Source organism: Apium graveolens, chromosome 5 (assembly GCF_009905375.1).
Source record: "Apium graveolens cultivar Ventura chromosome 5, ASM990537v1, whole genome shotgun sequence".
Lineage (NCBI taxonomy): Eukaryota > Viridiplantae > Streptophyta > Magnoliopsida > Apiales > Apiaceae > Apium > Apium graveolens.
Genome location: NC_133651.1, coordinates 1,875,521 through 1,898,401, shown reverse-complemented (window position 1 = coordinate 1,898,401; position 22,881 = coordinate 1,875,521). Strand labels below are relative to the sequence as shown.

General features: G+C 32.1%; 1 protein-coding gene across 1 annotated transcript; it reads right to left on the bottom strand.

Annotated features, from left to right (window-relative positions):
- On the bottom strand, nucleotides 1–5,957 carry LOC141661911 (signal recognition particle subunit SRP54 2). The gene is made up of 9 exons (XM_074468936.1): nucleotides 5,594–5,957; nucleotides 5,385–5,484; nucleotides 4,960–5,113; nucleotides 4,135–4,285; nucleotides 3,915–4,063; nucleotides 2,913–3,013; nucleotides 2,657–2,814; nucleotides 800–914; nucleotides 1–721 (listed from the first exon to the last, which is right to left on the bottom strand). The coding sequence occupies exons 1-9, from the start codon at nucleotides 5,822–5,824 to the stop codon at nucleotides 384–386; spliced, it is 1,497 nt and encodes a 498-aa protein (XP_074325037.1). The 5' UTR covers nucleotides 5,825–5,957; the 3' UTR covers nucleotides 1–383.
- Nucleotides 5,958–22,881: the final 16,924 nt, after the last annotated feature.

The following is a 22,881-nucleotide window of genomic DNA, read 5'->3' as shown; positions in this document are numbered from 1 at the left end:
TAGCATAATCCCATGCAATTGAAGCATTGACATTATTTATGATCCTACACCTTAAAAGGCAGACAAATACGAGCATGATCCAAAACATTGAGGGGGAAGTGAGGAATATACAGTCATGGATTCCTTGATTGTTAGGGTAAGTGAAATAAGATACAGTCATCTATAATCACCCAAAACTAATGCGAAAGAAATCGTAGACATAAAACACTTTCATACACTAAACCCACCCGGGAAAGTTTGGAAAATATTTTTGGCTTGAGGTACGTCAGAAAAGAATGCCAACTTTAATTTAACAACATTTTTCTTTATGTTCTAGCATTTACTTCGGTTCCAGCTTACATCTAGTAACCCAAGCAAGGGAAGTTGAGGAAACATGGAAGATGTCAGTTTTCTCCGCCTCCAAACATACCCATCATATCTTTAGCACCTGCCATACCACCCATTTGTTTCATCAAATTCTGTAAGCCACCCATACCACCAATCTGCTTCAACATCTGTGGAGGAAGGACCTTGCTCATATGCTGCGCATTCATGTTTCTTGATAACGCACTCATCTCTCCTTTCTTTGGGATCTTAAGCCCCTTCATCTTACTCCATATCTTGGCCAATCGTTTGTACTCCTCCAACATCTCCATCACATCTCTCAGTTGACGACCGGATCCTCTTGCTATCCTCATGATTCGAGATTCATTCATGAGCTTTGGATTAGTACTATCCAACTCTGCATTTGGACATGCTATTAGATACCACACTTAAAGCCGTACTGACAATACATCTGAATAAAATTTGCTAAACTTGCCTTCATTAGTCATGGAGTCCATCATATACATGTAGCGTTTTATCTTTGCCTGACTTTCCTTCTCACGGCCTTTTGGCATCAACTCCGCGCTAAATCCAGGAAGCATTGAAAAAACCTAAAAGAACAAAAAAATTTAGGCTAGAATATCAAAAGAACAAAACCTAGAATATAATGAGTAATATAACTAGTAATCCTATTCAAAATGGATCAGTGAGAAAATCAGTTAGTGATCATTAGTACTCAGATTAAAGGGTTAAATATCAAAGTGGTAACTCAACTAAACGCCATATATCAGTTTAATCATCAAAGTTAACGGAGTATCATTTGAATCATCAAAGTCATAATAAATATCATACATATACCTCAAAATATGTGCACGAGAATTAAAATTTATTTTCTGAAGTTCTATATATTTTTCTTGAATCCTATTACAACCAAATGAAAATGTATGAATTCTAGTATTTTCTATAATATAATAAATTTTTTTAAAATTTATCTACTATTTATTTTTAATATTGTACTCATTTGCTTTATTTAAATAAAAATAATTAGTAGATAAAATTTTAAAAATCTCAAAAAATCATCTAAAATACTATGAATTCATAACTTTTCATTTGGTTGTAATAAGATTTTAAAAAAATGTTTAGAACTCCATAAAATAAATTTTAATTCTCGAGCACATATTTTGAGGTATCTGTTTGATATTTATTATTACTTTAGTGATTCAAATGATATCCCGTTAAGTTTGATGATTAAATTGATATATGACCTTAAGTAGAGTGACCACTTTGATATTTAACCCTCAGATTAAATCATTACAAATATATACAAAGCTAATTATATTTCTCTAAATCACACATAACATCTCTTCTTATTACTAAGATCGAATTAGGTTTATAGGCTCTTTTCTTTAACTCCGTTTTTTGACATATACTCATTAATTTGAAACAAGCACAATTGTTTTTAAGCTTGATAAATGAGCAAAGTTTTGCCAAACATGTATCGACTTGCCAGCTAAATTATCCAGACAAATAACTACTTAATTCCTAGAAGTAACTTCTATACATACATACATCCATACCAAGCCCAACATATATTAAGCCAATAAGATAAGCATCAGATGGGAAGATAGCAAGGGGGGACGAGCAGATATCCTATAATTCCAAACTTTTAAGATATATCCCAGATAACTAAAACGTGGTCTTAGAGATCCTGCATTTTTTTAAATACAAATCACGACCTTAAACTTGGGACGTCAGATACAAAAAAAACAGCCTAATAAAAGCTACAGTATAAACATCAGGCTTCAGATCGCTAAATAGTTTCTTATACATAATTCTGATATTAAAAGTAAAAAACTACGCTTGATGACAAAAATTGCACTAGTCCTACTACTAGCAATAACTTTCTCTGGTGCAAAAATTTTCCCTGCTATGAAAAAAATTGCAAGTTTAATTAATAATTCATGTACCAAATTAAACATTAGCACTCATTAAACTCACCTCCTGTTTAATGTGGACACTCGTTTTCTTCTGTCAGATTAATCGCTAGGGCTAAATTGTTATTCTTTGACTTGCAAACAGTACTAAATCCTGATCCCCCCCCTCCCCCGAAGAAAAAATTAATTTAAATAAATATTAAAACTGGGAGTTTCTCCGGAACATGGACAAAAGTCCCCTGGTTAAATTTTTAAAAGTATTTATGTACAGAAAAGGACGGGGAAAAGGTGATATAGAGGATGTGAGCACCATGCAAGTATATAAAAAGTGAACACCAAAATCCATGTTTTTTTGGTCACGTTCACATACAAAAATTAACTCTAGCAGATTTTTTTGAAGATAATAGTACGCTACACACCTGGCCAATGGGACCCATTTTAAGTATGTTTTGAAATTGCTCGTACATAATCCTCATGGTAAAGTTTCCTTCTGAAAGCTTCTGCAGAAGCTCAGGTTGCTGATCCATGGGAACAACTTCATGAATCTTGTCCATAAATCCAGACCAATCACCCATGCCTATTAAAGTTCAAGTTGTTTATTACCACAATTTCACACTGAAAAGCAGTTGCAAATAGAGTAATTAGATGGGGAACAGCGGGAGAAGTAAAACGAACCCAAAAGACGGCTCACAAATGGTTTAACATCAAATACTTCAAATTCATCCATATGCTCTCCAGTTCCAATAAATATAACAGGACTTTTTGTTGCTGCAACTCTGAAAAAAAAAGTGGAGATATTAAAAAAATCGGATTTCCACATTAGGAAGATCAACCCTTGATATCCTGATTTACAATTAATCATATGATACAAAAAACATCTAAATAACATAACATACAATTGCATATCCGCCTACACTATTATACTGCATTTTACGAATGCATTTCGCAAAACGTTGTGGTTTATCCAATGTAGTTCACCAAATTAGAAGTCAGACACGATTTTATATGGATATATCATGCCACAATATTCGATAAAAATCACTAGATTGTGAGTCACCAAGCTATGTGGCTAAATTATTGCTACTTCCTCGATGAACAACAGTTATAAAGAAGCCAAAAGCAATGCCAAAGGCTTAGAAACATTTTCTTTCCGCCTCTGACAAATTGAAATATTTTCCTTATATTTTCTGGTAGACGTAGTAAAGAAAATAATTATTAATCAACAAACAAGTATCCACCGATTGATTATTTAAAGGTTAACAGAAAGGCAATTTGCAGACCTCAAACCGGAAAGGCTGAATTGCAAGTTATAACTATAAACTCCTCTTTCCAGTGCAACAACTTCGCTTTACAATTAACAACATATTATCCATTTCCATAACATAATATAGCATTCTGGACTTATGGTATACAAAACAAACTTTCTTAATTTCATTACCAATATTCTCATCATAATCTCCACTAAAAACTACTCTGCATGGTGCTGCCGTACAGATATGCACTCTAGAAGTGTAACTAAACCCACAGTATAAAAAGGTATCACTGCCATGTAATGAATAATGTACCTATTCAACAAGGCTTGAGATGATACAATCACACATAAAATGAACTTAAAATTCCCAAATTGTACATTATAGAAATTATTTGAAAAAGCTACTATCGTAGTTTAAGACTTACGCACTAAGAGCACCCCCTCCCTTTGCATGTCCATCCATCTTTGTAATAATTACAGCTCCAACTGCAACACTTTGTTTGAATGCTTGCGCTTGATCAAAAGCAGCTTGACCAATACTGCTATCCATTACAAAAATTACCAGATCTGGTTTCTGAGACATTATAAAAGAGATTAGCATTTGTAATAAAAGGGAACTGAATGCACATTCAAAATATCATATACCGTTGCTTCTGAAACTTGTCGCATCTCTTCAAAAAGAGCTGCTTCCTGTTTGTGGCGTCCACTAGTGTCCACAATTATAAGATCACAATTTTCCTTCTTAAATCTTTCTACACCTTCCTCTGCAATTTTCACTGGATCCGACTCCATGTAGCTATAAAAAAAGGAATCAGAATTTGAATGTGGATATCAGATGATATTTCATTATATGATGGTCTTTGTGTTACTGTAATGAGTTTCCAAATAGATAAATAGAAAGAATAGTCCTAAATTCATTATTACTAATTTTTGACAAAATCTAATATCATACAATTTCGGTAACTGAAAAAAAATGAATACTACCACTACGGTGAACACATCCTATCACAGTCAATTTCTATGGAGTGGATTGAGCTCTCAATCTTATTAAATATCAAACCTACCATGAGTACATTATGCTATTCTGAGAATATCACTTGCATCAAATATCCTTGATAAACATCTTGTCTAAGATTTATGTTGTTTAGGTATTTAATTTATTGGGGTCAAGGGCTTATAGTCCTGGGATAAGACACCCCTCTCCCGTGACCACTGACCAATGTGAGTGACCACTGACCAATGTGATAGTTTCAAATCAATTTCTCACTCACCCCTACCTATACTTAAATCAAAAAAGTAGCTTATTAATATGTAATATCATAATCAAATAATATAAACGCTCTACTGCTCAAATCAATTTTGTTATAATTAGAAGCCTGCATAGTTGTGGACTTGTGGGACATTGCTACTCTTACTGCATATTTGCAGTATTATGGACAACAAGAATAAAAACGACCGGAATAAGATTACCTTCCATAGAAAGGAATTTTTGCTTTCGTAGCATTCTGCTTCAACTGGTCAAAAGCACCAGCTCTAAATGTATCGGCACAAACCAAAGCTGGTTTCCAGCCCTTCTTCTGATGATAAAATGCATATTTTGTACACGTGGTGGTTTTCCCCGAACCTGAAGTTAATTATATCAAATAACAACAATCCCTTATTCACAATAAAGGATACTAATATCTCAAAATCAACTTCAACAAACAATAACTATCTACTCAAAAACTACTCCTGCAAGAAAACATACAGCACCAAGTCCACAACAACACGACAAAGGTATCACAAAACCCAGCTTGTAAGTTTACTAATTAGCAAAAAAAGTGCACATTACACATTAACAAAAACCATAAATCACAATCTTAATTCCTAATATAATTGGGAAAAACAACGAGTACCTTGTAAACCGACAAACATAACCACACTCGGTTTCCCCTTCTTCGGAGCAAACGCAGGCTTCCCCGGATCCAAAATCTTACACAGCTCATTAAAAATCGCCTACACACACAATTCAACCAAATCAACCCCTCAATTCCACAAACAATTCACTCAAACCACAAAACACACACAACATCAACACGACACCGTATCGAAAACATAAAACTACCTTCTGGATAATATTACGCTTGTTATGACCAGCAGCGAGATCATCGAGATTGACAATCTTCTTAATGTTCGTTTGCATATCACGAACGAGCTTGAATTGAACATCTGATTGAAGAAGAGCGCGAGTGATTTCGTTCAGACACTCGTTCAGAACTTTCTCGTCGATGATTGTAGCATTGCTCATCTGCTGGAGAGCACGCGTGATGCTCCCCCCTAATTGTTGTAACACCATGATTGAATTGGTTTTTTATTCGATTCGATTGATTTTTGATCGGATTAAATTGAAGATTTGTGTGGGTTTTGATTTTGGGCGTAGAAGGGAGGGTTAGGTTTTGGATTTTATGGCAATTTGCAACTACTACTACTAAAGATATATATTTCGGCAACAACTGCTCGTTTCATCTAAATATATCAAATTAATCACTGATTTTAAAAATAACCTACTTAATCACTTAAAATTTGCATTAAAATGATCGTTTTGGTAATTTGGTAATGATTAAATAGACACAAAATTTTCAACAATTTAATGATTAATTTGATATAAATTTTATTAGTAACTGAGTTGAATCATTTTTCGGTAAATAAGTAATTGGATGTATTTGGATGAAATAGGTGACAAATTTGATGTTTATTCCAAAAAAATAAAGCTATATATCTCACATGTATTAATAAATATATAATTTTGTTGATTTTAAAAATGGATTGATGTGTTATTTAACATAAATAATTTTATCTTCGTACTTCTATACTTACTGTATTATTACTATACTATAATAAATAAAACATAATATAATTATTGGCGGTTTGGTTCAACCATATAAGAGAAATAATAGTCGTTAGTTTTTTAGTAAATAAATTGGAGTCATTGGATACGTACTAAAATATTCTCTTTTACACTATTTTACAAAAAATGTAAGTTTTCAATCCTCTTAACAAAAAATAATAAAGATATTATTTATTATTATATATGAAATGCACACTCAGGGGGTGAATGTGTGTTTTTTTTTATTTTTGGAATATGAAAATTACTTTCAAGAAAATCAAGTTTTATATTTTAGGTTTGTAACTCAACAGGTTATATGAAATTTGCAGTGATAATTAATTGACCGTAGAAAACACAAAAAAATAATTATTAAAACTTACTTGATCTTTATTAAGAATCAAATTAGTTGTGTAAAAAATATGTGTTCTTGAATATTTTTGAACACGCCTACTTCTTCAGAGAATACAAGAAATTCGAGATCTGTTTTGTTACTTCTTAACTAAGAACATGTGACATGTTCTATAGATCAAAATGCACTGTTTACAGAGATTGCACTAAAATAGACTAACACGTTTTTTTAAGTACTTTTAACTATTTTTATTTTTAGTGCAACAAATATAAATATAATCTTCTAGGTATGACCCTCCTTTGTCCAGTTCATCTTAACCCTTGATCTTGCACTTCCCAAGATAATGTAGACTTTCCATTTTGATGATAAAATGGTTTCTTGACAGATAATCTTGAATCTTCAGGGTTGATGTTTTCTGTAATTCTTGAAGGTGTTATCGAGATCTTCATATTGTATAGAGATGTCTATATCGAGATGTAGAATGACTTGTCGATATTTTCACTTCTCTACATGTGTAAATGACTTGTCGATATCTCCACTTCCCTACATGTATTCTGACTTGTCGATATCTCCACTTCCCAACATGTATTCTGACTTGTCGATATATCCACTTCTCTACATGTGTTTTGACTTTTCGATATCTCCACTTCTCTACATGTGTTTTGACTTGTCGATATCTCCACTTCTCTACATGTGTTTTGACTTCTCTACAGGTAAAGTGACTTCTCTATAGGTGAAATGACTTGAGATGACTTCACTACAAGTAAAGTGACTTCTCTATAGGTGAAGTGACTTCTCTACAAATGAGATGACTTTTCTACAAGCCAAATTGACTGCTCGATATACTTTTTGATCTAACTTTATCTGTGACTTCTTGACATTTGACTTAGAACATTTTCAATCTTCAGCGTTATTCTTCACCAAGCAGTTTATCTTCAATACGAGGCATGATCGGGCACGATCTTCTTCCAGATATTTATTCATATCTTGTTGACTGTTTACTGAAAAATACTTCAGTCTAGTCTATTTGAACATTTTTACAGAATTAAGAAATATCATTACATATACATACGATTACAAGTCAACTAAATCTTAGGATTGTCAATGTGACTTAGTCTTGTTATGTTAAATGCATGTCTTGCACAACATGTATTTAGGTTATTTTACCAAAAACCGAGAACTGAATCCTCCTAACAACAATATTAAAAGTTAGAGTTAACATTATCAGTAATTTTAAGAAATATATGCAATTAATTGTATAGCTATAATTATTATTGTTAATATAAAACTCAATATACTCTGAAATAAGTAATAAACATTTACATCTTATTTGGTTAGTGGTTATGATGGACTTTTATACAACATATTGCATTATTCTCCAATCAATATAATAAATTTATAATTTTACTTGACAATAAAGAACAAAATATAAATCGACATTCTTTATTGCAAAGAAGTTGTTGTGATTGAAAGGAATATGTCCTAAGTCCAATCATGTATTAGGATTTAGGAATAACTTCCTGTGTAATCTGTTTTGATTTCATTGATATTAATAAAAGACTTGTTTTGTTTTTATTACGGGTTCTATCTATTTAAGTGTTTAAATAAGATATACCATAGTTTAGAGTAAAGCTTTTATGGATTATGATGAGATCATAATAGTGAGACCTAAAAGATGATAACTCTAAACTTAAATAGTTCCTGGTCATAGGATTACTAACTGGTAATTAATAATCCGCAAAGATCGGTACATATTATGCTTGCTTCATTATGAAGGATGTCTGTTCTCATAGAAATTTGTGTGGTGACACTATAGCTAGTATGTAGGTGCTTATTATAGAATAAGTTCACTAAACATGACTCGCACAGCTGAACAACTGATGGAGTTCACTCACGTGTCAGCAGTTGTTCACATAGTGATAGTTGTACAAGTATCCTTAGACTTGAGGTCATCATAGTCATCTTGTGTACACTGAACTATACTTTGGTTTAGTTCTTAGTCTCCAGGAACAATTATTAGGGCTCTACTGGGTATAGGAATTTGTACACGAAGATAGTGTATGATCAATATAGGATCTACCCCTTCCAGTGAAGGAAGCGAATGTTCAAGGCTGATCCACTTATGCTAGTTCAGGAATCTCTGGTCAGAGTGAATGAAATTAGAAAGGAGTTTCTAATTTGCATAGAACTACGCATAGTAAATGGTAAGCAAGTGATTAAATTAGATAGGCTTGACATGAGATTCATGCCTTGTATTTAATCGGGACATTATAGGGTATAAGAAGTTTATTGTACGGTAACTATTCACTGAATAGGTTATTGGTATTCTAAGCAGTGAATTCATATTATCCGGATAGTCGCGATATGCTGAGAAGTATCCCTCACGATGTAGAATAAATATGATTAATTAATTAATCATATTTAATAAATTAGAGAATTTATATAAATAATGATAAAATAGTTTTATTATTATTTATTTCTACTACCGGCTTAATATTGAACCTACAGGGTCACACCATAAAAAGAGAATGATTTAATGGTGGAGGAATTAATTAATAATGGCTAATAATTATTTATTTATGAAATAAATAATTAATTGGCAAATTTAATAATTAATTAAATGAGATTTAATTGATTATAAATTAATTAAAAAAATTTCTTAATATTATTAATTAAAGGATTTAATTTTGGAAATTAAATCAAGAGAGAGAATTATTTCTAAAGTGTTTAGAAAAAGGATTAATAATTAAAAGGTGTTTTAATTATTAATGAGAATAATAAATGGGATAATAATAATAATATTTATGAGAAAATTTCAGCTGAAAATTTTGCCTATAAATATACTATTATAGACCCTATTTTGATTCGAACCCAAAAACCCAAAAGTTTTAGAAAACCAAATTCTCTCCACCTCCTCCTCCTCCTTAATGTCATTTTCTTGGTGGATACCGGTGGAGTGCTTCACGTTTGAGGAGCAGCTGCTAAGGATCTCCGAACGTTGCTTTTGGATCGCATATTAAAGGTTAGTAATCGATCCCTACGTTTTTACCACGATTTATATGCTTTTATTTGGATTTTGTATGTGTAAAAGTGTTTTACCATGCCTCCGTTACGTTCAAAATCCAACAATGGTATCAGAGCATAGGTTGTATGCATATAGATCTGTGGTAAAAATTTCAGAATTTTATGTGCTTGTATGAATTAATTATGATTTTTACAAGTTATATCATGGATTAATTTTGTCTGATGAGAAATCGTTTCTCAGAATAATTTTGAATGTTGATCTGGGTTCTACAAGTGTTGTAGATCGTCTGGGTATTTTTTTCATAATTTTAGGATGTATAGATTTTTTATTATGAATTTTTGAAGTTCTTACAATTAAATTCGTAATTAAATAAATCATATATATATATATATATATTGATTGTAAGTATGTATATATATATGTACAGCGTCTGTTGCTGTTTGATTGCTGCTGCGTGAAAGAAGAAAGGTACACAGATGTCAGGCTCGTTTTCCGAGGAAAAAGACGGCGACTGCTGCAGGAAAGAAAAAAAAAGGGTGTCGCGCATTCCGGGAATGCGTTACACCTTGTGGCGCATTCACGGAATGCGTTACACCTTTTAATGGCTTAAAAGGGTTGTAACGCATCACCGGAATGCGTTACAGGGCTTGTAACGCGTTCCTGTAATGCGTTACAGCCCGACTGTCCACATTAAATTTGATTTTCTGGGAGTTTCGCAACTCCGTTTTGGGCGTGCAATATACCGTTGGATTCGTTTTTCCGAGACGGATCTAATGGAGTGATCAATTTTAGTTTATATAAAAGTTTTTGAACTGTTTATATTTCCGAAAGTGTTTTAAAGCTATTTTAACTGTTTTAACTGCTTTTAAATGCTTCATGTGATACATAGAGATGTATAATGCTTAGACCAATATGTTAGATGATGTAACATGCCTACCTTGATGTTTATTCATGTTTATATATGTGATATATGCTTAGTTTATCATGCGATGATAGACTTAGGTGAACTTAAATGAAATAAGGCGTTTGTTAGACAACCTAGTATAGTGAAATAGTTTCATAACCTTAATAACAATATTATGAATACAATCATGAGATTCTTGTGTTTGTGAAACACGTAATTGAATATGAATTTTCAATATGAGAGAAAGGATGATTCTGTCAACAACAGATTTTTATCTGTAAGAAAGGGTTATTAAGTGACACCTCTTGACAATGTTCCACCTGATCTGGGAATCATCTGATTATTGATTATTGATTTGAAATATTTAATTTAAAAGGAAGAATCTCTTTATAATATGATTATGATTGTAACGTAATATAATCCCCCTAAAATTAAATAATATCAAGTAGTAATTGGCCAATGACACAACGGGCTTGTGTCGGTCATAGCCTTCCAACATGATAGAAAAGTAGTTCTTATTTTTGAATCATTGTCATTTCGTGCCACAGCCGAGGGCTTTGATTTCGAAATAAGAAATACTTGTCTATTACATAGAGATGTGTACATTGAATAAGAATCTAAAGGTCGTTACGTGCCACAGCCGTGGGCCTTTGGGGACGGATTCAATTGTACGGAATGTTGGGTTAGACTTGACTTAGAATATTGAGTTTATCGTGCCACAACCGAGACTCAATTATTCAAGAGGCTAAAGTTTGATTAGGGAATAACATAAGATGTAATTGACAAGAGTTATCTGCCTATTGAACATTACATGGCGGTTCGTGCCACAGCCGGGGTTGTGTAATGGAATGTAGGATCCCTATTCCCACTAGCATTATGAATGCTTAATTTTTCACGTAGGGGGTTGAATAAATTAGGTAAACTAGTGGGAGCCACTTATGAATAAAGACCCGATTTATATAGTATTTTAAAATGAAATCGAATATTTGCTAAGTGTTGTTATGTGTTTATCATTTACAGATTTACAATATACATTATGTCTTCTGCACTATCACTCATGAGCATACTAGATGCTCACAAATTGATTGGTCCTAATTATGCTGACTGGCTTCGAAACTTGAGAATTGTTCTCAGGATTGAGAAGCTGGAATACGTGATTGACTCACCTAAGCCTAATGAAGTTGCTAGTGATGCACATAATGATGAACATGTTGTGTATCGTAAGTGGATAGATGATGCAAATGTTGCTCAATACATCATGCTAGCTTCCATGAACATTGAGCTACAGAAGCAACATGAGCATATGGATGCTCACACTATCCTAATGCATCTACAAGAGTTGTATGATGTGGCGGGGAGGACAGCTCGATATGAGATATCGAAGGAGTTGTTCAGTTGTAGGATGTCTGAGGGATCATCTGTGAATGACCATGTACTTAAGATGATCAATTTGATTGAACGTCTTGGACAACTTGATTTTGCCATGGATGGGGAGCTGAGCCAAGACTTGGTCTTGCAATCGCTTCCGAGTTCGTTCTCGCAGTTTGTTGTGAACTTTCACATGAATAAGTTGGATGTCAGCCTGCCTGAACTCCACAACATGTTGAAGACTGCGGAATCGAATTTTCCCCCTAAGAAGAGTTATGTTCTTCTAATTGGTGAAGGTTCCAATCCTAAGAAAAGGAAGAGGAACTCTTCCAAGAAGAAGAAAGTAGGTGAGAAAACGACTACCGCTTCTGATTCAGGTATGTTCATGATAGAAGTGAATATGTCATTAAATCAAATTTCTACTTGGGTATTAGATACCGCCTGTGGTTCTCAAATCTGCAATTTGTTGCAGGGGCCAAGGAGAAGTAGGACTCTTGAGGAAGAGGAGGTGATTCTACTGATGGGAAATGGAGCAAGAGTTGCTGCTGAAGATGTAGAATCATTTCATTAACATATGCCTACGGTCAAGACTATTGTTTATATGCTTTTATTTGGATTTTATATGTGTAAAAGTGTTTTACCATGCCTCCGCTGCGTTCAAAATCCAACAGTGATAATCCTTCACTTTTTTGAAATAAATAAATAAGATAGATTGGTAGTTTTAATTTTTTCAAAACCATCTTTTTTCAAAATAAACATCTTATATGAATTGAGGTATTGGAAAGAAAATAAATTAAGATAACTTTAAAATAACTATTGTTGCCGAAATAAAGCTGAATTATCTGATTATTGCTCGCATCTCACAATTTAACAAAAATAGGTCTAACAAACTATAATTGTGTTTCCATAATAGCATCTCCGTAATAAACATCAATATATATATATATATATTCCAAAATAAGACCAAGTTCGTCGATATTTCACACTGGTTATAAGGTAGTATATTTTTTTAAAAAATTACTATTGTCATTTTAAAAATATTGATATCTAGTTACTATTATAGTGAAAATAATAAAAAAATAATATGAAATCCTGAGTTTATTGTTTAAACTTACTTATTAAATAATGCTTTTATTTTTGAAGGTGTCGTGTAGTGATTAAAAGTATATTTTTTTTTTATTTTTAAGATATAAAAATGTAAATTGAACCATTGAATATCATGTATGATTTTCTTTTTCTTTTTTCGAAAATATTTTGATGCGAGGATCCGCAAGTAGATATACCTTTATAGCATCGTTGTCCTAACATACATTACATCTAATATGCCCCCTCTTTCAGATATAAGGATATTACAAGTATCGATTTTTTTTAAAAATAAAATTTCTTGCAAAATAAACACTTTTGAGGTAATACATTTTTGAAAATTTCCCCCAAATGTTTTTCCAATCTTTATTATAAACAATAATATAATAAGGATATTAACTCGTGCAAGGCACGGACTATTTTCTAGCAATGTTTTGTAATACAAAGGGTATGATTTTTAAATTTCAGTTTGTGCGGGTTTTGTTAGAAAATAAAATGTATTGCCCTAATTATTTATTTGAAATGCACGAAACATGTCATCAATGATTGTTTAGATTGTTGAGTGATGAAGTATTATGTAGTGTTTACAGTTTTTTTCTTTTTACGCGTTGATGATTCTGGTCACGATAGGTATATGTGATCTTTGAGTTAAAGATGTGTCGATACTAAATGTAATTTTTGTGGTCAAATATTTATGGGTGTAAGGTAATTGAAACTTGTTATATTTGAAATCGACAATGTCTCTATCCAACTTCAGTAATCTCGTATTAAAGTATTGTTATATTCATGACCGTCATGTAGATTAAAATATAGGTATGTCAAATGATATATATGTATTTTATAATATGTTATAGTGTTGGTCGTGTTGATATAGGTCAGGCATAGATTGTTTTCTAGTATAAGGATTAATATAAACTTTTCTTAATTATTATTAGATTTTTATTCGTTAATGATTTCGACCTTTTCCATATACTAATTCAATAATAATATTTATTTATTTTTCAACCCAGAGTCTTTTATCTGATATGATAGGTTAAAGACTAAATCGAAATCAACTGTATTTATAGCTTCTACGGAAAAGCATACATCTTAAAAGTTTTGGTGATCAACAAATTTTGTGACGACTCATGTCAAATTTCATGTATGTTAAGTACATAAAATAATTCATCTTTGTCCAATTCAGTAAATTTGATACATATTAGTTATTGAATTGATCTTATAAAAAATATCAAACACATTTAATATATTGATATAAAATATTTTATCGTATTGATCAGATGTCTTCTTCATACTCATATTCAAATTGACTAAACTTACGTAGTGAATCGGTTCACATAGGCAAATGACAAATATTTTTCAAAAAAGGGCCAAATTTTGAATTCAAATTAAGCTGAAATATTTAAAGTTTTTTTAAACAAAGGGTCAAATTATTATTTCGAATTCAACTGTCGTACACCCTCCCTTTATATTCCTGAATATATATTTTCAATTCATATTGTTCAACCCAAAAAAAATTCTTTAATTTTAGAAAATAACAATAAATGTAATTATTTTAGTCGTCACGGGTGTTACTCGAAGCCATCGAGTTCAGAAGCAGCAATTATGAAATTAACGTATTGAAATACATTTTCAGCTATGAGCATATCACCCTACGATACAAATATAATAGTGATCATTATCCCTCTACTTCCGATGTTGATTATTCTACAACACCATATAATAATATCTATGGTATTCTTATTTATAATTTTTAAACCCGAATTTTTTTCATATGACCTCACAACATATGTAAACACTTTCAGGAAAAAACTTTCATTTTATTTTGAAAGGGCAAATGTCAGGCAAGTTTGAGAAATCTCTCTCATACCAGCATATGTGTTTAATCCAGTTTTTTTTATAACTTTTGAATGTTATTATTTATATTATTTTTAATTTGACTTTATAAACTGATGAAAATCAGAAAAGACATATATTGAAAGAATCGGAAATTTTAACATAAAATATGTGTAAAAAACTGGGACCCCGAGTGATTTTGATTTTAACCGGGAGAAATTATCACATAATGAAAATAATTTAAACCATTCTTTTGCTCCAATAAGTTTGAAATTTATAGTAGATACAATATGTAATTTTTTGAATATATTTTCTTATGAGATATCCTTTCATATGTGTTATTTTGAAATTCCTGATGAAACTTGCTCTAAATCCGGGGTGACACTGGTTAGTGCGTGAGCCACGCACGTAATTTTACAATGTAAAATTGTATATAAAATATTATCAAGTATTCCAATTACCGTTGTATTTTAAGAAAATAGTTTATCGAAACTCAAATTGTTAAAATCCCATTATGAAAGAAATGCTAAGTAGACTTGTTTTCAAGGACCCGGGCTAAAAAATGACATTAAGATGTAAAAACACGTTAAAAAAATTATGACTTATGATTATTAATCTAATTGCAATAATTTTTATAGAATTACATTTAACATCTCTTATTTTTATTATTAAATTAATTATTTATAATGTTAAATATATGCATATTAGTAAATCTTATTATGTGATAATGAGGAAGTAGAAAACTATGCACTCATGACATTTGAGCAAGGAGAGTTATCATCGTCAAAAATACAGGTATCAACTCTTACCACTATTAATTTAAATGAAAGTCAATATAAGGAGACTGTTGAAAAGATGACACTACTAGAAAAAGTAGATTAAACATCGTCTCTTAGACATCGGCTGCTCTAGGCATCGATGTAAGAATTGTTTTTACATCAGTTTTTCCCAACCGATGTCTTTGTGTAATATAGACATCAGTTGTTTTATCTCAACCGATATTAAAAGTGTGTTTTTAATAAATGATCCAGCACGGCTCCCATGTTTCCCCCCTTAGCCAAATAATTCATTCTCTCTTAAAATTCTCCCCATCTCATTTTTTACCTTTAGCAAAATTTCAAAATCGTCATCTTTCCCTCTTTTAACTTTATACATAAGATTTAAATAAATTAAAAATTAAAATACATTGACATACTCTCATCTCTTAAACATAAAAACAGAAATCAAATAAATCAAAAACTCTCTCCTCTCTCTCTGCTCGACTGAAAGAACAACTCCATCTCTCTCCCTCAACTGCTCTCGCTCTCTCTCTCTCTCTCTCTCTCTCTCTGCTCAACTCCTCTCTTTGCTCTCTCGGTATGCCCTCTCGTCAAACTTTGAAAAGTTTGGAGGTTGTTCAGGATGGGAAGTAAGCTCAAGTTAGAGTTTAACGGTTTAGCAGTTGAGAACTTAAAGCTCAAAGCGGAGTTTAAAACTCAAGTCGGAGGTCAAAGTTTGAATTAGGTAAGCCTGATCCCTAATTTTTAAATTGGGGATTTCAATTTCAAACCCTAATTTTGTAATTAGTTAATTTTAATTAGATTTAAATAGTTAATATTCTACCTGTTTTTTAATACTTCCACAAAGTTTAATTATGCATTAAGTTGTCCACATTACGTTGGTAGAATGGGACGAGGATCGTGGAGCGCAAAGAGACACGACAGGGGAAGATATGAAGGGGGGATGCAATAGACTACTTTCATAAGTTGATGTTGTAGTTTGATGGTATCCTGTTCTGTGTTGTTTCTTTGTTGTGAACTTGTTTATTACTATCATGTTGTAGTAGCACCGTGGCTTAGTAATTGTGTATGTATTTGTAAACTTCTGTTAATTTCAGTTCATCCTTGTATTGTATGTTTGTTCTTATGCTTTTTTGTTTCAATATATGTTTTCTGCGTGTTCCTGAATGCAAAATGGTTCCGATATTTTGTTCCTGTAAATGTCGCAAAATGTCAGAGTTTCTAAATCCTACAAGATATTGGTTTCATTCATTTCATGAGTTTAACTACAACATCAACTTATAAAAGTAGTCCATTTTTATTCTTCTTTTTTCTTGTTGTCCAGAATTATTTTAGGGGAAGATATGATCTTGTGAGATTTATAAAGACAGTGCAAAAAGTTGGGCTTTATGTTCATCTCCGAATTGGACCTTATGTTTGTGCTGAATGGAATTTTGGGTATTCATCTTTCGGAGATCTATGGTTTCGTATTCTTTGTGTTGCTTCTATTGCTATTCAGATTTTTAGCAAGGTGATAAAATTGGTCTTTCTTTCTTTTGAGATGCAGAGGTTTTCCTGTATGGTTGAAGTATGTTCCTAGAGTTAGCTTCTGAACTGATACTGGACCATTCAAGGTTTCAAATCTTATATGTACAGTAAATTAATTAATTCCTGATTATTGTACATGGTTGTTAAGTTTGATTCTCACATGCTTCGAAGGTTGCAATGCAAGGATTCACCCAAAAAATTGTTCAGATGATGAAGAGTGAAAACTTTTTGAATCACAGGGAGGGCCAATAATCTTATCTCAGGTTTGCGTCCTTATATAATCAAAGAATATGAAGTGGCAATGTGTAGTAATAGATAATAATATACTAAGGTTACCTCTTGGACTTGATACCGGAGTGCCTTGGGTGATGTGCAAGGAAGATGATGCACCTGGCCCAATTATAAGTATCCTCGAAGCTGGCCATATCTATTAAATGTTTTTCTTACTATTGTTTCTGATGATCTACAATCAATAGATAGTTCAATTACCTAGAAGATGAAGATTCAAAAGTTTACCAATTACCTAGCAATTTTTGTGCTTCTTTCTATTGCTTGGATAGGCTATGAGGTATGTCATTATTTTTTGTTTTCACGATATTCAACTTATGTAGTCTACCTTGCGGCAGCTAATGTAATCACGTGTTATTGTGTGTGTATATACTAATCCTCAGAGCACTCTGAATATTTATGGATCCATCTAATATCTGTATGTATGTTTCTATTGATTCTGATCATTTATAGTTTATTTGTTCTTCTTTTCTCTTCTAATGTTTGTGTCCGGGTTTTATTGTTAACTTGGTTGGTGATATTTAACTTCAGGAAGGACACTTATGGTGTATTCTCCGAGCATGTTGATCCGAATGAGGTATTCTTTTGTACTTGATGCATGGTTGTTTGATCTAAAAATGAATCATATTTGTTAATTAATCTTGTTTATCCTTTATAGCTTCCTGATTACCATGAGATTATTGAGAATCCTATGGATTTTGGCACCCTAAGGAGGAAACTCGATGTAGGATTGTATTCAAACCTGGAACAATTGGAGGTTAGTTATTGGGTTTTTGCAAACTAGCTACTGTAATTGTGTAATATTGTGGTAGTATATAATATATATAGCTAGATCATGGTGATGAACTCTGAAACAACATGATTTAGGCTTGTAGCTATTGATAATGTTATCTAGTTAAATATTTTGGTCCGGATTATTACACGGCTTTTGGTCTTACCCTTCATGTTTCCTCTAGGTCGCCCTGTTTTTAAGACTTAACCTTCTTTCAAGTCATGCCTTTAGGTCTTCTCCTATGGTATATCTGAATTTAAATAAAAGGCCAGTCCATGAGGGACATTAAGCGCACAACTTTAGTGTTTGGTCAGACTCAAAAGGTTAAATGCTAGTTACCATATTGCCCAGTCTTAATCATTTAAGGTCATTTTTAAACACCTAGTAGAAATTTAAATATGTACAATATTTTATTTCTTTTTTTTTTCCGGATATGTATACGACTATCCATATCTCTTTAGTTACGCGGCTACTTCTATAACTATATTCATTAAATTTAGAGTCTAGTCTGTTATTTTTCCGATCATATGCGTTGGTTGATTCATGGCTCCGCGAGAATATAATATAGATACATATGTATCTGAACTGAGAAATGTTATAGTCATTCTTGGATTATCTATTTTGGTTTCTTTTGTTGTGGTATGCGTCGCTCTGATGCGTACTTCCATTTTCAGGTGAGTGTTTGCCGCAGAAACCCCGGTCTATTCTATTCTTTGCAAAATTGAATTATATCTATGTGTGACATGTTCAATCTCTAAGCAATTATGACTTGTTCAGAATTAATAATTTCGAGTTTTTTTATATTTCATTCCTTTTGCTTTTTAGATTTAGTATTCTTTATTTTCCATATTGTCTTTTGTGTTTTTGCAAAATTTTCCGTAATATCTTTCTGTATTTATGAAGATTAGAGTACACTTCAGTAAACCTTCCCAACTGAAACATGGTTACCTTTGCTATATATTAGCAACACTTAGGGCATGTTTGGCCACCACTAAATAAGTGGCTTATTGGCTTATAAGCCCGTAAGTACTTATCGATGAGTGTTTGTCGACCCAACTTATAAGTTGAATTTACAACTTATAAGCTGATAAGTTGAATGGTAGTAACAACGTACTTTTTCTCAACTTATTTTAATTTTTTTTATTAATTTTAGTTTTTAAATTTATGTTTTTAAATGTTAAGTTAATTTAAAAGTTATGAATTAAAATAATTATATTTAAAAATTATTTATTTTAGTTCATTATGTTAAAAAAAATTGACTTATAAGTAAAATTAACCAAACACTTAACTATCTTATAAGTATTTTATACTTATCACCTTTAAGCCACTTATTAATTTTAAGTTATAAGTTACTTATTTTAAGATTTCTCAAATGGACACTTAACAATTATATACTCTATATAAAGTTCCTTATTTTTTATGAACTTCTTTAAAGATAATAAGTGTTGTACAGGCTGTTAATCTAGACATAAGTAAATCATTTGTTTTTAATTGATATTTATCTTAAATTTTAATTTTATAAGTTTGATTATTTTACAGGCATTTTCTGTAATTGCTACTTCTCCGGTGCACGTAGACCTATCATGTGTCCTCGAGCATCTTATTGAAGAGTTAATTGCATTCTTAAGGAAGGTATTTTGAATGATTAATTCTATAGTTTAAAATATTTTGAATAAAAAATCCTATTGGAACTTCTATAAAAAAAAGAACTTATATTTATTCCTCTCCTTTTATTATTCCTTGGCTTATTTATTTAGCTTGTTTCTTCTCAAATACAGGCTAATCGAGCACCGAGACAGGCAACACTTGAAATGCTTAATGCGCTGATTTCTGCCAATGGTGACAAATTCGGCTCAGCCGCATAAGGAGTTATCATCGAGGAACTTTCAACCGTGATAAGGTTTTTCTTTATCGGCTACTTTTTCCGAAGTACTATACAGAACCTTTTGCATATTTTCACTATCTGAATATTTTACTTATTCTCTGGCTTGTGCATGTTACTTTCTATTTTTGTTTATCAAGTCTGGGGGATATTAGGTATCTTCTAATCACATATTTTAATTTTTTATAATAGAGATTTTGACTTGCATGTGACTGCTCTCGCCATAAAGCTCTGCTCTACCGTGCTAGCTGACAGAAATTCAGCACCACAAGTTGGCTCAACTGTCAGATTTAAAGTTTCACCCTTCAACGTTTTGTCGCGAGCCATCTTCATTGTCTGATCTTAATGGAGATACAAAATAGTTAATGCCGGTACATCTGATTTTATGGCATGATGCATTAGCAACCCTTGTTTACATTTCACATCTTTTAGGACTAAATCTTCTTAGTAGTATAAGAATTATAACTCTGTTTTTCCTCTGCTTGTACTATGTTGGGATGATAATTTGGATGTTTGGAGATTGGGATGCTAATTTGGATGTTTTGGAGATTGGAATGTTAAATTTGGATATTTGGAAGGATATGACAGTTTGGTAAATATTGGAAGCTGAATTCGATTGTTGATTGGCCATTTTTGGTTTTTCTGGCAATTTTTTGGCATCTATGTTTCTAAATTTTGCATGAATAATACAGGTGATCAGGTATCATTTTATACAAAGCAACTGATTTTAAAACAAAGCCATTTATCATCGGTTTTTAGATAAAACTGATATTAATTTAACACTATAAACATCTGTTACAGAATAAAAAAATGATGTCTGTCAAATCTTAATACATCAGTTTTAGTTGAACATTGACATCAGTAAAACCGATTAAAACCGATGTTAAATACTATAGCAAAAAAAGTCTTAAAGCAGAAAACCGATGTTATTAAGCTTTATAGACATCAGTTTGTCACCAATAAAAATCGGTTTCCAATAAAAAACTGATGTCAAATGTTATATTTACATCGGTTTTAAAGGAAAACCGTTGTTACTGGTATTAATAACATCAGTTTAATGGGTAAATGGAAAGATTTTGGTTAGCTCACATATATTTAAACTGATAAAAATATCATATTATGATAATATATGAAGATTAGATATACATGAGAAATTTAATATTAACTTTGATAGGGACAATATCCCTATTGAATTTCAAGATTGTATTTTGTTAGAGTCTGATATTGAATAAAATCAGCAGCTTTTGTCAAAAAAAAAGTTACAGATATCGGTTTCAATCACAAAACTGATGTTATATGTCTTATTTGACATCAGTTTAAAACCGATATTAAATGGGGGGTCTTTAACATCACCCACGAAGACATCGGATTTTTTTGTTCATAGACATCGGTTTTTCTATTGACGTTTTTCTAGTAGTGTGAGCATAGAAATGTTCCACATCCATACTAGCATGGTAGCAGCTACTCAGGAGGTCAGTAGATTATCAAAAGCTAATGAGAAGTTTGAGAGTGAGAAACAAAAGTTTGAGCTACTGCTTGTGGAGTTTGAGATAATCAAGCAAGAGAATTAATATCTAAAGAACAAGCTGAAGTGTGCTAGTGAAATAGAAGCTATGTTAAGAGAAAAGATAGAGAAGAATGAGGTGAAACTGAAGTCATTTAGGAATGTGTCTCAGCTAGTTGGTCAGTACCATGCAAAGAACATGCCATGTGCAAACATAACTATTGGTTTGGATTATGATGCATTGAACAACAACAAAAAGGTTGAAGGTGACAAGGGAAAAACAACCGTAAATGAAGATGTCTCAGCTATGCTGAGAAAGGTTGGTTCACCACTGTTCAAAGCATGTGAAGTAAATTTCAGTGAAGAGGAGTTGATCATAAAGCAAGAACTTGCTGATGAGTACAATGAAAAGAAATGCAAAGAAACAAATCCACCTTCTAAAACTGAGAAGAAGCCCATGGTGGATCAAACCCCCAAGAAGCCAATCAAGGAGGTTAAGACTGAGAATGCAGAAAAGAAGAAAAATAGAAATGGGAAGGTTGGAATAAACAAAAGCAATAACTTTGCATTTGTTGCAGATGCTCCCAAGTAATAGTGTCAAAAGTTTGGCTTTGTTAATCATCTAACTCACCTTTGCAAAAAGGTTGTTAGCACGCCAGGATTGGGAGAATGCAAATATAATAAAGCAAAGGCTGATGATCTCTACTCATTCTGTGACAAGTTTGATTGCATACCTTGCAACATGAAAGTAATTACAAGTTGCCACAAGCTGAGAGTAGATCTTAAGGAAGTCAATATTGAGTCCTCAGCTAAAAAGGAAAATACACATTAATCAATGAATTCTATTCTTTCTGAATCATCAAATTTAACTTCTACCAAATCTGTTAAAAAGAAGAAAGTGACCAACATTGCTTGGGTTGCTAAACACACTTAATCCTCATTGTGTGCAGGGCAAAGTGAAGAAGGTCATATGGATCATAGATAGTGGATGCTTAAGACATATGACAGGTGATATGACCCTGCTATCATAATTTGAGGAGATGGTTGGCCCATTATTGACTTTTGGAGACAACATCAAAGGTTTCACAATGGGATATGACAAGATAATTTCTGGAAATGTTGTCAGAGATATGGCAAGATAATTAAGTATTGACTTTAGTTGATCCACTTGAAGGGGTAAAATCTATAGGGTGCAAGTGGGTTTTCAAGAAG

What these genes read in the sequence shown, in the direction of transcription:
- LOC141661911 (XM_074468936.1), bottom strand. Translation starts at nt 5,824, where the DNA reads ATGGTGTTACAACAATTAGGGGGGAGCATCACGCGTGCTCTCCAGCAG. An exon ending in AAAATTCCTTTCTATGGAAG is followed by an intron (nt 4,286 to 4,959) that starts GTAATCTTATTC and finishes CTTTTTTTATAG; the next exon opens with CTACATGGAGTCGGATCCAG. An exon ending in GACAAGTTTCAGAAGCAACG is followed by an intron (nt 4,064 to 4,134) that starts GTATATGATATT and finishes ATAATGTCTCAG; the next exon opens with AAACCAGATCTGGTAATTTT.